Source organism: Vombatus ursinus, unplaced genomic scaffold (assembly GCF_900497805.2).
Source record: "Vombatus ursinus unplaced genomic scaffold, bare-nosed wombat genome assembly UNPS02014832.1, whole genome shotgun sequence".
NCBI lineage: Eukaryota > Metazoa > Chordata > Mammalia > Diprotodontia > Vombatidae > Vombatus > Vombatus ursinus.
This window is the reverse complement of record NW_020954610.1, coordinates 10823423-10836697: the sequence shown is the minus strand read 5'-3', so window position 1 is coordinate 10836697 and position 13275 is coordinate 10823423. Positions and strand designations below refer to the sequence as shown.

The window sequence follows — 13275 nt, the reverse complement described above, 5'->3', positions numbered from 1 at the left end:
TCTTTCTTTCTTTCTTTCTTTCTTTCTTTCTTTCTTTCTTTCTTTCTCTTTCTTTCTTTTCTCTCTCTCTCTCTCTTTTCCCCCCCAGTGGAGAGTATGCGCTAGGAAGCATAAATGCTTGTTAGTTGAAAAAAGAATTTTATTTCAAAGGGTAACTCTCTCTACACAGTAAAGGGACCGCAGAAAATCTTTTTTGGTGACTCTAACAACTTCCACTCCTCAAACACGACCAGCCCAATGCAGGTCCGGAGAAGGGGTGGGGAAGGATAGAGTACGCAAATGAGGATCCAAGACTTGGGGAGAAAAGGGGGAGAGCCTGTGAGCGGGGAGTCCAGGAGGTTGGGCCAGGGTCGGGAGGCAGCTCCAGTAAGGAAAGGAGGAGGAGGAGGAAGGGCGAGTCCTGCTCGGTATCCGGGGGGCGGAGTCGGGGCTCCAGGAGCCAGGGGGCGCAGGAGGCGCGGAGGTCCGGGCCTTCCCGAGGCCGATGGTCCCAATGGGCGAGGGCGGGATCCCCCCAGCCTTCCAGCTTCTACTGCGAGCCTGCGATCAAGGCGACACGGAGACGGCGAGACGGTTGCTGGAGCCCGGGGCGGCGGCAGCGGAGCCGGCGGAGCGTGGCGTCCCGGACGAGGAGGGGGGCGCTGGGCAGGCGGCGGTGCTGCTGGGGCCGGTGCCCGTGGACTGCACAGACGAAGCCGGCAACACGGCGTTGCAGTTCGCCGCGGCCGGAGGCTACGAGCCGCTCGTGAGGTTCCTGCTGCGGAAGGGGGCCTCGGTCAACAGCCGCAACCACTACGGCTGGAGCCCGCTCATGCAGGCGGCGAGGTGAGCCCAGCCAGGGGCCGGGCCAGGGAGCCCAACGTCCTGGGACCCCCCGCACTCAGGCGCCCGAGCGCAGCAGCGCAGCGTGGCTCGCATGTTTTGCCTTTCCATCCTCTGTTCCGTGGAGGATGAGAGGGGCCAACTGGTTCTGTGTTCCAGCTAAGGGGACCTGTGTTGTGTGCACGGTGTCTGCAGTGCTCACCCGTGTGTGTGTGTGTGTGTGTGTGTGTGTGTGTGTGTGTGTGTGTCTGTCTGTCTGTCTGTCTGGGTGTCTGTGGGTCTATGCGTGTATGTCTGCATGTCTTTGGGTCTATGTGTGGGTCTGTGTATCTGTTTGTGTGTTTCTGTCCGTCTGTGTGTGTCTGTTTATCTGCATGTGTCTGTGTATTTGTCTGTGTCTGTCCCGTCTGTGGGTCTGTCTGGGTCTGGGTCTATGTATCTGTCTGGGGATTTCACAGTAGCAAAGCTGGTTTCAGAAGTGGTCAAAGGTCATAGTTGTCATGGGCACCACTTGTCCAGTGCCCAGGTGGGGAATTTTATTGGAAAACATTTCCCTTCATTCCTATCTGTTTGCTTGAGTGACGTTCAGTGGTATATTTATTCACACAGAAAATACAGAGCCGGGAAGAAACGTGCCCCAATAGGTTCGTAGGGACATACATAGATTCATTCCTGGAAAGGCAACTTAACAGGACCGAGTCCAATTCTGTATGTTTACAGATGAGGAAATTGAATCACAAAGATGAGGTAACATGCCAGTAGGATGTAAGGTCATTTAGGGCCAAGGCTGTTTTATTTTTGACCCTGTATCCCCAGTGTGCTGTCCCTGGAAGCAGAGGACCTGGGTTCGAGTACTACGTCTGATGCTGATTTCCTCTGATTTCCTTTGTAACCTGAGACAAGTCACCTACCCTACCTTGAGCCTCAGTTTTCTCATCTATATTAGATGGTCTCTAGTCCCTTCCAGCTTTAGATCTAGGCAACTATGATACATTGTAGGCTCTTAAACACTAGTTGGATTGAATTGCCCAAGATTACCCAGGTATTAAGTAGCATGCGTGAACTTTTATCCCAGGTATTTTGACTCCCATCCAGGGTACTTTCCATTCCACAGCATTTCATCTGAAGAAACTGAATCCTAGAGTCATTGACTTGTTCAAGGTTATGCCTAATGGACATAAGCAGCAGAATTCAGAATGACCCCCTGACCTCGAACTTCAAATCCAGTACTCTACATGCCATTATATGGGGACTATTGGGACAAGATAATTAGCAGTGTGGTACAATGAAGGAAGTGCCACATTTGGGGTCAGAGGATTGGGATTTGAGTCTAGACTCTGCTCCCTTGGTAACCTGTTTGACCTTGAGTGAATCACTTCATTTCTCTGGACCTCAGTTTCCTCATTTGTAAAGTAAAGGGATTGGATTAGATGATCAACCCCTAAGATCTTTTCCATCTCTTTGATCCTTAGATCCTCTGCTAAAGACTTCTCTGATATGTCATGTGAGAATAGAGGGAACCCTGGTGGATTCTGAAAGGCTAGGTCTCAGAGCAGAGTTCAGTGACTGGTAGGGCCTACCAACCTGGAAAGGCTTCCAGGAAGGGCCAGGTGACAGACTCATATGCCTATTATCTGAGGGGCAACCTAGCTGAATTTGGAGAGGGTCATCACCAGGTTTTCCAAGGCGTAAAGGATTTTTTTGGCCATTGTGACTCTGTTTACCAGGTCTTACTTTGGTAGAAGGAGTATCTATGTAGCCACCAAAACCATGGATTGTTGACATATTGAGGTAAGGACGAGATTAATATGAATGATAGCCTTTTGGAATTAGGAGGGACCAAAGAGGTTATCTGAACTTATTTTCTATATGAGGCAACTCAGAACCAGAGACCTAGGAAATGTACTCTCTAAGATAGTCTGTGCTCCTCTCTTTTAAGCATTCACAACTTTAGTTGCCAATTAACTTTTAATAACAGATTCTCTAAAAGGGATGCTCTTGCTTGCAATAGTTTTCCTCGGCATCTGGGTGGCACACACTTGTAATCTCAGCATCCATGGAGACTTATTATTAGCAGAACTGGGAATTAGCTGAGGTCCTCCAATGTTCTTTACTCTATAGTAGGCTACCCGTCTTAGATAGACTAGAAAGAGAATGCCGAAGTTTGAAAAATGGACTAAAAATCAGTGCATCTTAAGTGTGGGTTGTGATCCCATATGGGGTGGAAAAAAAATTGGCAACAGTAAAAGATTTCTGAATGCATGAGGACCAAAAATTAATTAATTAATCTAATTGAATTAAAACACTTAATGAATCCAAGGTGTTTCTGGCAGCACTTGCCCGTGTTGCATCATGCAACTTTATTGCAGCCTTAGCTCTGAACACAAAGCATGCACACTTTGCACTGCACATGCCCTCAGGCCACAGAATACCAGTGAACTGCTGCAGAGAAAAGGGGTCCTGAGTGGAAAAAGTTTAAGAAGCCCTGGACTAAATGGTACTTTTTCTGATGGAATCTCCCATTCCCCTTGTCTTGTGTCTCACATTGAAGCAGTGTTTGGGCTATCAAATGCAACAGACAGACTTCTCATTTCAATAGTAGCTCAGGAAAATGTATCATTATACTCTTCATCTATTGATGGACCGCTAGGTTATGTAGTGAATAGAGAGCTAGACTTTGTACTCATGAAGACTTGAGCTCAAATCCTGCCTCAGACATATGGGACCCTAAACAAATCATTTAACGTCTCTGTGCCTCAGTTTTCTCATCTGTCAGATAGAAGGGTTGGGCTCAATGACTTGTAAATTCCCATTTAGATCTAATTTGTGATCCTAGGATCTTTTGATGTGTGGCATATCAGAGTTAATTAATTTAACTGGAATTTGTTCTCTGTCCCCCTATACCAATGGGAGCCTATTGTGGACAAAATGTTTGAGCTTTTCAAGTGTGTTTCTATCTGCTTGGGCTATTCTGGCTATAAAAATCTGTGCTTGTATAGTTTAGCACATTTTTAGGTGCTTCTTAGACTCCTGGTTATACCAGAAACTTTTGCATAAAGAGAACCAACTTATTTCTCTTAACCTTAGTAGAAAGGGTGACAGAGGTATACTAACCAGTACATCACTAATTGTATTAGACAAAGAATTAGAATTCATTCATTTATTCAAGAAAATTTTTTTCCCTGCATCTACTGTGTGCAAGACAAATTGTTAAATATTGCCCTCACAGAGCTTACAATCAAATAGGGGTAATGAGACATACATGTGGATAAATATGAGACAAATTAGAATTTGTAAGTGTATAAGTTTAAGGAGAGTACAAAGTACTTTGAAATCAGATGATAAAGAGATCTTTACAGTTGGGGGAATCAGGGAAAATTTCATGGATCAGATGGTTTTTGAGCTGGGTCTTAAAGGAGAGGTAGGTTGTGTGACAGGAAGGGGAGAGTTTCAGGCATCAAGAACTGCATGAACAAAGGTTTGGAGGTGGGAAGATACAGAGGTGGTGCCAAACTTCTTTAATACTTCAAACCCTGTTCTAATCCAGGCTCAGCACTTTCTTTAACAGGCACAGTTCATAACTTATGTATTAGTTTCTTCCTACCTAGTTCCCCCATTTTCCCTGACTCTGCTGTTAGCAAGGGAAAGGTTCTTCAAATAAGCCACCTAATGATGTCCTTGTTCTTTTGTGCACAGAAAAAAACAATGGAGCTATTAAAATATGCAACTGGCTAAGAATCCCAAACTCTTGTTTTATAGGAATGTTATAGATCAAATGCTGGGGCTGATTCTAAATCTATTCAGAGAAGTGGGGAATCTACCTGAAGTACACAGCCACAGTCAGGGATAATATCCTTATAAGGATCTACTCATACAAGGGTCTATGCCAGTGGATCTGCAATTTCATTAATATAAAACTCTACCAATGTAGATCACAGCCCATCTGTAATTTAATTGAAGGTCTTAGTGTAGGCACATAGTAAGGCAACTAAAAATTTTGTAAGGGAGGTGACAATGCAGAATATTATAGGAAATATTTAGAGAGGCAATGCAATTGAGTGAATAAAGAGCTGGCCTTCAAGAAGCCCTGGGTTCAAATCCCTCTTATGATCCTGGGTAAAAGAAGTCACTTAACCTCTCAGTGATCTAGGTTAGGCTAATATGCATATCTTTAACACTCCCCCACTGCCTGATCAAATTAAAACTAAATCAACAAGCTTCCTAGAGGGATTCTAATGTATGGATTAGCCACCCCTATTTCTATTTGAGTTTGACATTACTGCTCTAGGCAGCTCTGAAAGACTAGAAGTGCCAACCTGTATTGGCAGAAGGAGTATCTTTTATCTTTACCTAGAGGTTCCCTATTCCAGTGAATTCATAGGTCTGGTCAGTATCCCTCCAAAAAGGAGGTATGAGAAAGATTATTGAAAGCCATTGGGTATGGAGACTAAAAAAGATTGGAAACCTCTGATCTAGAGCAAGCATCTTGCTGTCCAACAAGAAGAATCATTCACTGGTCCATGGAAGCCAGGCCACTTTCTCCAATTAGTGCCTTTTCATAAGCAAAGGCCAAAGGATTAGTCTCTTTTCCTATTCAAAAACCAAAGTGTTTGTCTGGTAACTAAAGGTAACCTGTTAAGGTTGTCTTGTTTTTTTTTCCCAGACGTTCGTTCATTCCTTAGTGGATACAGCCACTGCTGTGGTTTCTGTGGTCAAGAATGTAGATATACATGGCCACATGAAGGCTGGAGTAAATAAGTTTACTCAGCTGTCAGTGTTAGAGCTATTAGCACAGGAAGTAAGCATGCTGGTGCAAAGGGGAATGCCAGCCAATAAATAGCCTGGGGTTAGCTGCTTGCAAATAGAGCCCAGGGGCAGTGATTTTTAGTAATTACATAAAAGATGACAGTAGAATCTTACTGCCACTGGATGTTGTTAGGGAAACCCTATGATTTTACTGAGACAAAATGTTTTGAAGCATCATTGGGCTGCTTTTCAGGAATAAGCTATTGGGGTCAAGTCTAAGGAGAACTAAGTTGGACTTTTGCATTCATAATGATGCTCGGGTCTTCTCTCTATTGCCTTTTGTGTGTGTTACATAGCAGCTGTCTGTGGATTCTGTTCCTTGGATCTGAACCACCAGGAATAAATAGTGTCTATGTGTGTCCTAGAAAAGTGAGGGTCTCTAGGGAGCTCCCACTAGTATTGACTATCTGCATATTGTGGAAATAGACCAAGACCTAAATCAATCATGATCACTATGGGAATTTTCCATGGTAATAGCAGGCCTTTGGCCTGGTTGATTCGTATCTTCTTGAGAATGTTCTTGAAATATTTCTTTCTTTCACAGGTAGAGTGTAGCCTTGGGAATATATAGTACCCAACGTCAATTGTCACCTCTGTGCATGTGTCTCCAAACATCCTTGGCCCTGATTTTTTTTAACCTGTTCTGTCATTCCATAGTTCTGTTTACAGTCTATCTGCCCTTGTATATCTCACCATCGTTTTAAGCTTAACAGCTCAAAAAATGAACTCACCCCTTTCTCTGCCCACCTGTTCTCCCAGCCCCCCAATGCCCCCACTTCCCAAAAAATAATGTTAGCTTTCCAACTACTGGGTTTTTGTTGATGGCAACCACCTGTCTGGATGCTGACTTGAAGAAGCCAGAGAGGATGTGGTCAGCATCCACTGACTTGTTGGAGAAAGTGTTGTGTGCCGCAAAGGTTTTTTAAATGACAAACTTAAACTCTTTCATCTGAATGCCCCTAGCCCATTCTTGGCTCTTTGTATCCTCTCTATGCATGATATGATTCTTGATTTTCCATCCTCTTGACTATCTGATTATTTTATCTATCAGACATTTCTACCCTTTCTGTTCTCGCTGACCTTCTGGCTTCATAGGATTTAGAGTATTTTGGGCAGCTGGGGGCACAGTGGATATAGTGCTAGGCCTGAAGTCAGGAAGACTTATCTTCATGAGTTCAAATCCAGCCTCAGACCCTTACTAGCTGTGTGACCCTAGGCAAGTCATTTCACCCTCTTTGCCTCAGTTTCCTCATCTGTAGAATGATCTGGCAAGGAAATGGCAAACCAAGAAAATCCCAAATATGATCACAAAGAGTCAGACGTGACTAAAAAATGACTGACTGTGTGGAAAGAGGTTAGAGTCAAGATTATTTTCCTATGAGTTTAGAGTCAAGGTTACTTGAATTTAAATCTGCCATTTACTTCCTTGTGTGATCTTGAACAAATGACTTAAATTCCTCTGGGCCTCAGTTTCCTTATCTATAACCATGAGGTCAAGGAATATCTTTTGCTTCTTTTTGTATCCTCAGCTCTTAGCATAGTGCCTGGCAGATAGTAGGCACTTAATAAATGTTTGTTGATTAATTGAAATGAAGTGGTTGGACCGGATGACCTCCAAGGTACCTTCCAGATAGTGAAGTGGTTTGCCATTTCCTTCTTCAGCTCATTATACAGATGAGGAAACTGAGGCAAACAGGGTTAAGTGGCTTGCTCAGGGTCACACAGCTAGTGTCTGAGAGGCCAGATTTGAACTCGGGAAGATAAGTCTTCCTGATTCCAGGCCCAGCACTCTATCCCCTGCTCTGCATAGCTGTCCTCTCCCTACTACATATATTATGCTGCCTTTTTGTGGTACTGATTCTATCTTGAGCTGACCTTTATTTTATCACCATTCTCAGTTCTAAAATTCCAGTTCCAGCCTCTCTATTGTCAGCTGCTGTCTGCTGGGGATATGCACTGTCCCTCTCCAAACTGGGAGCGGTTGCCTCTTACCCACTCCTCAACCTCTGAATTCCCAAGGATGGGACATTACCATTCTTCAATAATAATAATAATAATAGCATTTATATAGTGCTTGCTACAATGCCAGGCACAGTGCTAAGTGCTTTGTAATTATTGTTTCACATGATCGTTACAACAACCCTGGGAAGTAGGTGCTATGATTTATCTTCATTTTATAGATTGGGAAACTGAGGCAAACAGAGGTTAAGTCACTTGATCAGGGTCATACAGCTAGTAAGTATCTGAGGCTGTATTTGAATCTAAGGTTTCCTGACTCCAGGCCCATTGCTCTATTCACTACACTACCTACTGGCCCCAGGCTTAAATACTTCAGAGCCATTTTTGATTCTTTCCTTCATTCTTTCTATCTTTCCTTCATTCTTTCTATTCTTTCTATCTAGCCTGACTCCTTTTAAAAAAAATTCCTTCAAAGCACCATCTGAATTCTCCCCCCCATTTTTTCTGCTACCATTATATTTTATTATTATTATTATTTTTTGGTGAGGCAATCAAGGTTAAGTGACTTGCCTAGGGTCACACAGCTAATGAGGGTCAAGTGTCTGAGACTGGATTTGAACTCATGTCCTCCTAACTCCAAAGCCAGAGCTCTGTCCACTGTGCCACCTAGCTGCCCCTTTCTGCTACCATTTTAATCAAGGCCCTAATACCTGGCTGATCTCACTGAGCCCAGTTTCTTCTCTCCAAACCATCCTGCACAACACTACCAGGTTAATCTTCTCTGTGACCTGACTTTCATCATTGCTCGATGCATAAAGATCAAACCTCTCTGACTTTCGAGACTTCTTATGATCTGGCCTTACCTTAATCTATTCAACATTATTTCCCACCATTGCCTCAAATGTAACCTCTCCCCTGGGCAGTAATGGCTATTTTAATGTTTCCTAAGCATGTCTCGTTCTTTCCTGTGCCTTTATTCATGCTGACTCCCTTTCACTGGCCTGCCCCCCACACTGACTTAGAAGGCTCTTTCTTCTCCCATTCATTTATTTCAATCTTACTCATTCTTTGAGGCTTCACAACTCTGTCCCACACTGCTCTCTCTTAGTTGAACTCTCCAGCACTTGGTACCATACTGGTTAACATTTTTTTTTTCATAATTGTTTCCTCTGTCTGACCTAACCTGATTTAATTACCTATGGAAAACAGGGCAGAAATATTCATCTTCAGTATGGTCCAAAATAATCCACATGTTGTCATGTTGGTCTACAGTGGGAAGTGATCGAGCAGAAACTTGTGGTCACCCAGTGCAGAGAAAAATAATGGGCAGATTTTTCTGGTCTGCTCATATTGATGATGAAGAGCTGAGCAGAAGGGTGCCCATTTACTGGAGGCAGTTTTCCACATGAAGAGTCATGAGTAGATCACATAGCAAGGATGATAGACAGTAGATGGACTGTTCAATTGTACATTGACCCAACTTGGTAGGATGATCCACCAGTCTTGGTTGTTTGGAAATGATGAGCACAGAACTGTTCTAGTCCATTTAAATAGCTAATTGGTATAGTGGATAGAGTAGTGGACCTAGAGCCAGGAAGACCTGAGCTCAAATCTAGCCTTACCCTTAGTAGATATGTGACCCTGGGCAAGTCATTTAACCCCTCTCATCTGAAGTTTCCTCATCTGTAAAATAGGGTTAATAATAGAATCTGCCTCCCAGGGTTGTTGTAAGGATCAAGTGAGATATTTGTAAAGCACTATGTAGATGCTAGCAATTATTATTAAAAATTAACTTTAAATACATTAGAAAGAAAAAAAAGTAATGAAATTATAATGTAACATACTCTCTGGGCTCATTCCTTCAACTCACACTGGCAGATTAGGTCTCTACTGTGTTCAGGATTCTAGGGGATAGTCCTGAGGGTGGCTCTCCTAACAATATCTCGTGATTCCCCCCATTGCCATGTTGCTTCTTAAAGTTCAGCCGGGAGACCAAGTATTCTTTGGATAAAGGCATTTACACAAATGCCTAGCAAGAACAGTAGTTAAAAGCATTTCCCCCATAATCAGGGGTGTACCCTCCCACCACTACACATAGAGTCCATTGGGTAGGTAGGAGGGAGTGGGCACAAACTTAAAAGTACGATGGTAATATGGTAGGTAGGGAACCCACATGGCTAATGCAACTCAAAACTCAAGCTCCCTAGGGTCTTTATGTCATCACTTTCTCTGGACTGGTGTGGTATTAGTTGACTGACAAGTTGCTCAGCTGGCTCTGCTGCTCAGAAGGGCTTTTTCATATGCAATTGATCCTTTCTAGCCTGGGACCCTTCCTAAGTATGGAATGTTTATCCCTCACTATGTGCCAGGCACTGTGCTAAGCACTTTACAATTATTATCTCATTTGGTCCTCACAATAACCCTAGGAGGAAGGTGCTGTCATCATCTCCATTTTACAGATGAGAAAACTGAGGCTGACTGACTTGCTACTAAGTCACACAGCTACTAAGTGTCTGAGGCTAGATTTGAACTCTGGTGTTTGGGACTTCAGGTCCAGTGCTCTATCCATTTTGCCACTCAGTTGCCTCTGTAATCTTCCTTACAATTGTCAACCATTTTCAGTTAGTTGTGGGCTACGTTTCTTGGGCTCAATTGGGTTTTTCTTAACAAAGATACTGGAGTGCTTTCTCTAGCTTATTTTACAGATGAGGAAACTGAGGCAAGCAGGGTTAAGTGCTTTGCCCAGGGTCATACAACTAGTAAGTGTCTGGGGCTGGATTTGAACTCAGGAAGAAGAGTATTCCAGACTCCAGACCTGGTACTCTATCCACTATGCCACCTAGCTGCCCTAGAACTTCTACTTTTGCTAAAGTCTGATTTGGGAGTTGGGGGTAGGTAGCACCTTATTATAACAATTTACTAAAGGTTTATGTGAGAGCTAAGCACGACAGCAGAAAGAACCTGGTGCTCTAGAGTCAGAGGTTCTGGGTTCTGCCTCTGATACTTACTTTCTGATCTTGGGCTAATTATTTAACCTCTCTGGCCCTCAGTTTCCTCATCTGTTAAGAAAAGAAAGGCTTCGCTAGATGGCTCCTGAGGTCCCGGCCAGTTCTAGAGCCTTGATTCCCTGGTCCAATGTTTTTTTTTATTAATAAATTTATTTATTTTTAGTTTTCAACATGTACTTCCACAAGATTTTGAGTTCCACATTTTCACCCCATCTCGCCCCTCCCCCCACCCCAAGATGGCATGTATTCTGAATACCCCTTCCCCTAGTCTGCCTTCCCTTGTATCTCTCCCCCCCTTCTCTTATCCCCTTCCCCTTCTATTTTCCTGTAGGGAAGGATGGATTTCTGTACCCCATTTCCTGTATTTCTTATTTCTCTGTTGCATGTGAAAACATTTTTTTTAAACATGTGTTTTTAAAACTTTGGGTTCCAAATTTTCTCCCTTCCTCCCTCCCCACCCACCCTCATTTAAAAGGCAAGCAACTCAATATAGGTTATACATGTGCAGTTATACAAAACACTTCCATAGTAGGCATGCTGTGAAAAACTAACTCTATTTCCCTTAATCCTATCCTGCCCTCCCCCATTTATTCTATTCTTTTTTTGACCCTGTCCCTCCATAGAAGTATTTGCTTCTGATTACCCCCTTTCCCAATCTGCCCTCCTTTCTATCATTCCCCTACTCTTGTCCCCTTTCCCCCCTATTTTCCTGTAGGGTAAGACAGATTTCCATACCCAATTGAGTGTGTATGTTATTCTCTCCTTAAGTCAAGTCCTATGAGAATAAGATTCACTCATTCCCTCTCACCTTCCCCCATTTCCCCTCCACTGTAAGAGCCTTTTCTTTTCTGTTTGTTTGGTTTTTTTTTGGTGAGATAATTTACCCTGTTCTACCTTTCCCTTTCTCTTTCTCCTAGTATAATCCTCTCTCACCCCTTAATTTTATTCTCCAGATATGACCCCTTCATCTTCAACTCACCCTGTGCTCTCTATCTGTCTATCTATCTATCTATCTATCTATCTATCTATCTATCTATCTATCTATCTATCTATCTATATACATATAATTTTTTTCCCTTCAACTACCCTAATACTGACAAAGGTCTCATGAGTTACAAATATCATCTTTCTGTGCAGGAATGTAAACAGTTCAACCTTGATAAGTCTCTTCTGATTTCTCTTTCCTGTTTACCTCTTCATGCTCCACTTCAGTCTTGTATTTCAAAGTCAAATTTTCTATTCAGCTCTGGTCTTTTTGTCAAGAATGCTTGAAAGTCTTCTATTTCACTGAATGACCATTTTTTCCCCTGAAGGATTATACTCAGTTTTGCTGGGTAGGTGATTCTTGGTTGTAATACTATCTCCTTTGCCCTCCAGAATATTATATTCCATGCCCTGCGGTCCCTTAATGTAGAAGCTGCTAAATCTTGTGTTATTCTGATTGTGTTTCCACAATACATGAATTGTTTCTTTCTGGCTGCTTGTAATATTTTCTCCTTGACCTGGGAACTCTGGAGTTTGGCTACAATATTCCTAGGAGTTTTCCTTTGGGGATCTCTTTCAGGAGGGGATTGGTGGATTCTTTCAATTTCCATTTTGCCCTATGGTTCGAAAATGTCAGGGCAGTTTTTCTTGATAATTTCTTGAAAGATGATGTCTAGGCTCTTTTTTTGATCATGGCTTTCAGATAGCCCAATAATTTTTAAATTCTCTCTCCTGGATCTATTTTCCAGGTCAGTTGTTTTTCCAATGAGATATTTCACTTTGTTTTCTAATTTTTCATTCTTTTCGATTTGTTTTATAGTGTCTTGATTTCTCATAAAGTCACTAGCTTCCAATTGCTCTATTCTAATTTTTAAAGAAGTATTTTCTTCAGTAATCTTTTGGACTTCCTTTTCCATTTGGCCAGTTTTGCTTTTTAGGGCATTCTTCTCCTCATTGGCTTTTTGGACCTCTTTTGCCATTTGGGTTAGGCTATTTTTTAAGGTGTTATTTTCTTCAGTATTTTTTTGGGTGTCCTTTAGCAAGCTGTTGACTTGTTCTTTATGATTTTCTTGCATCACTCTCATTTCTCTTCCTAGTTTTTCCTCTACTTCTCTTACTTGCTTCTCAAAATCCCTTTTGAGCTCTTCCAAAGCCTGGGACTGATTCATATTTTTCTTGGAGGCTTTGGATATAGGAGCTTTGGCTTTGTTGTCTTCTTCTGGTTGTATGTTTTTATCTTCTTTGTCACCAAATATAGTCTGACTCTTTTTGCGCTGCTTACTCATGATCCCGGCCAATTACTTGAGTTTTAAACTCTTTGTTAAGGTAAGACTCTGTTTCCAATGTGGAGAATGTACTGTCCCAGTACAGCTGTTTTCAGAGATACTTCTAGGGACCTGTAAATTTTCAGTTCTTCCAAGGTGGTATGATAAGGGGCGAGGTGTTTCCTCTCCACTGCCCCAACAAGCTCCACCATGCCAGCACTCTTCCTCGCCCCAGGACCTCCCCTCAGAACTGTGACCCAGATCCGAGCACGGGCAGAGCAAGACATTCTTGCCTCAGCACTGGCAAAGAGAACCCTGCAATCCCCCTCTGATCAGTCACTTGATTCCCCCTCAGTCTGTGGGCCAGAAGCTCAGGAGGCAGCTGCTGTCCTAGAAGCTGCGCTTGGGACTTGCGGCTGAGACCTAGCTCC

The 13275-nt window shown here is 42.9% G+C and overlaps 1 protein-coding gene across 1 annotated transcript in view; it reads left to right on the top strand.

Annotated features, from left to right (window-relative positions):
* The first annotated feature begins 104 nt into the window (after window positions 1-104).
* The window catches only part of LOC114025799 (ankyrin repeat and SAM domain-containing protein 6-like), a 78111-nt gene continuing 64940 nt past the window's right edge, over window positions 105-13275 (top strand). The window contains exon 1 of the mRNA XM_027839328.1: window positions 105-825. Within this exon, the coding sequence (XP_027695129.1) occupies window positions 485-825 (341 nt within the window). The 5' untranslated portion in view covers window positions 105-484. The remainder of the gene's footprint in view (window positions 826-13275) is intronic.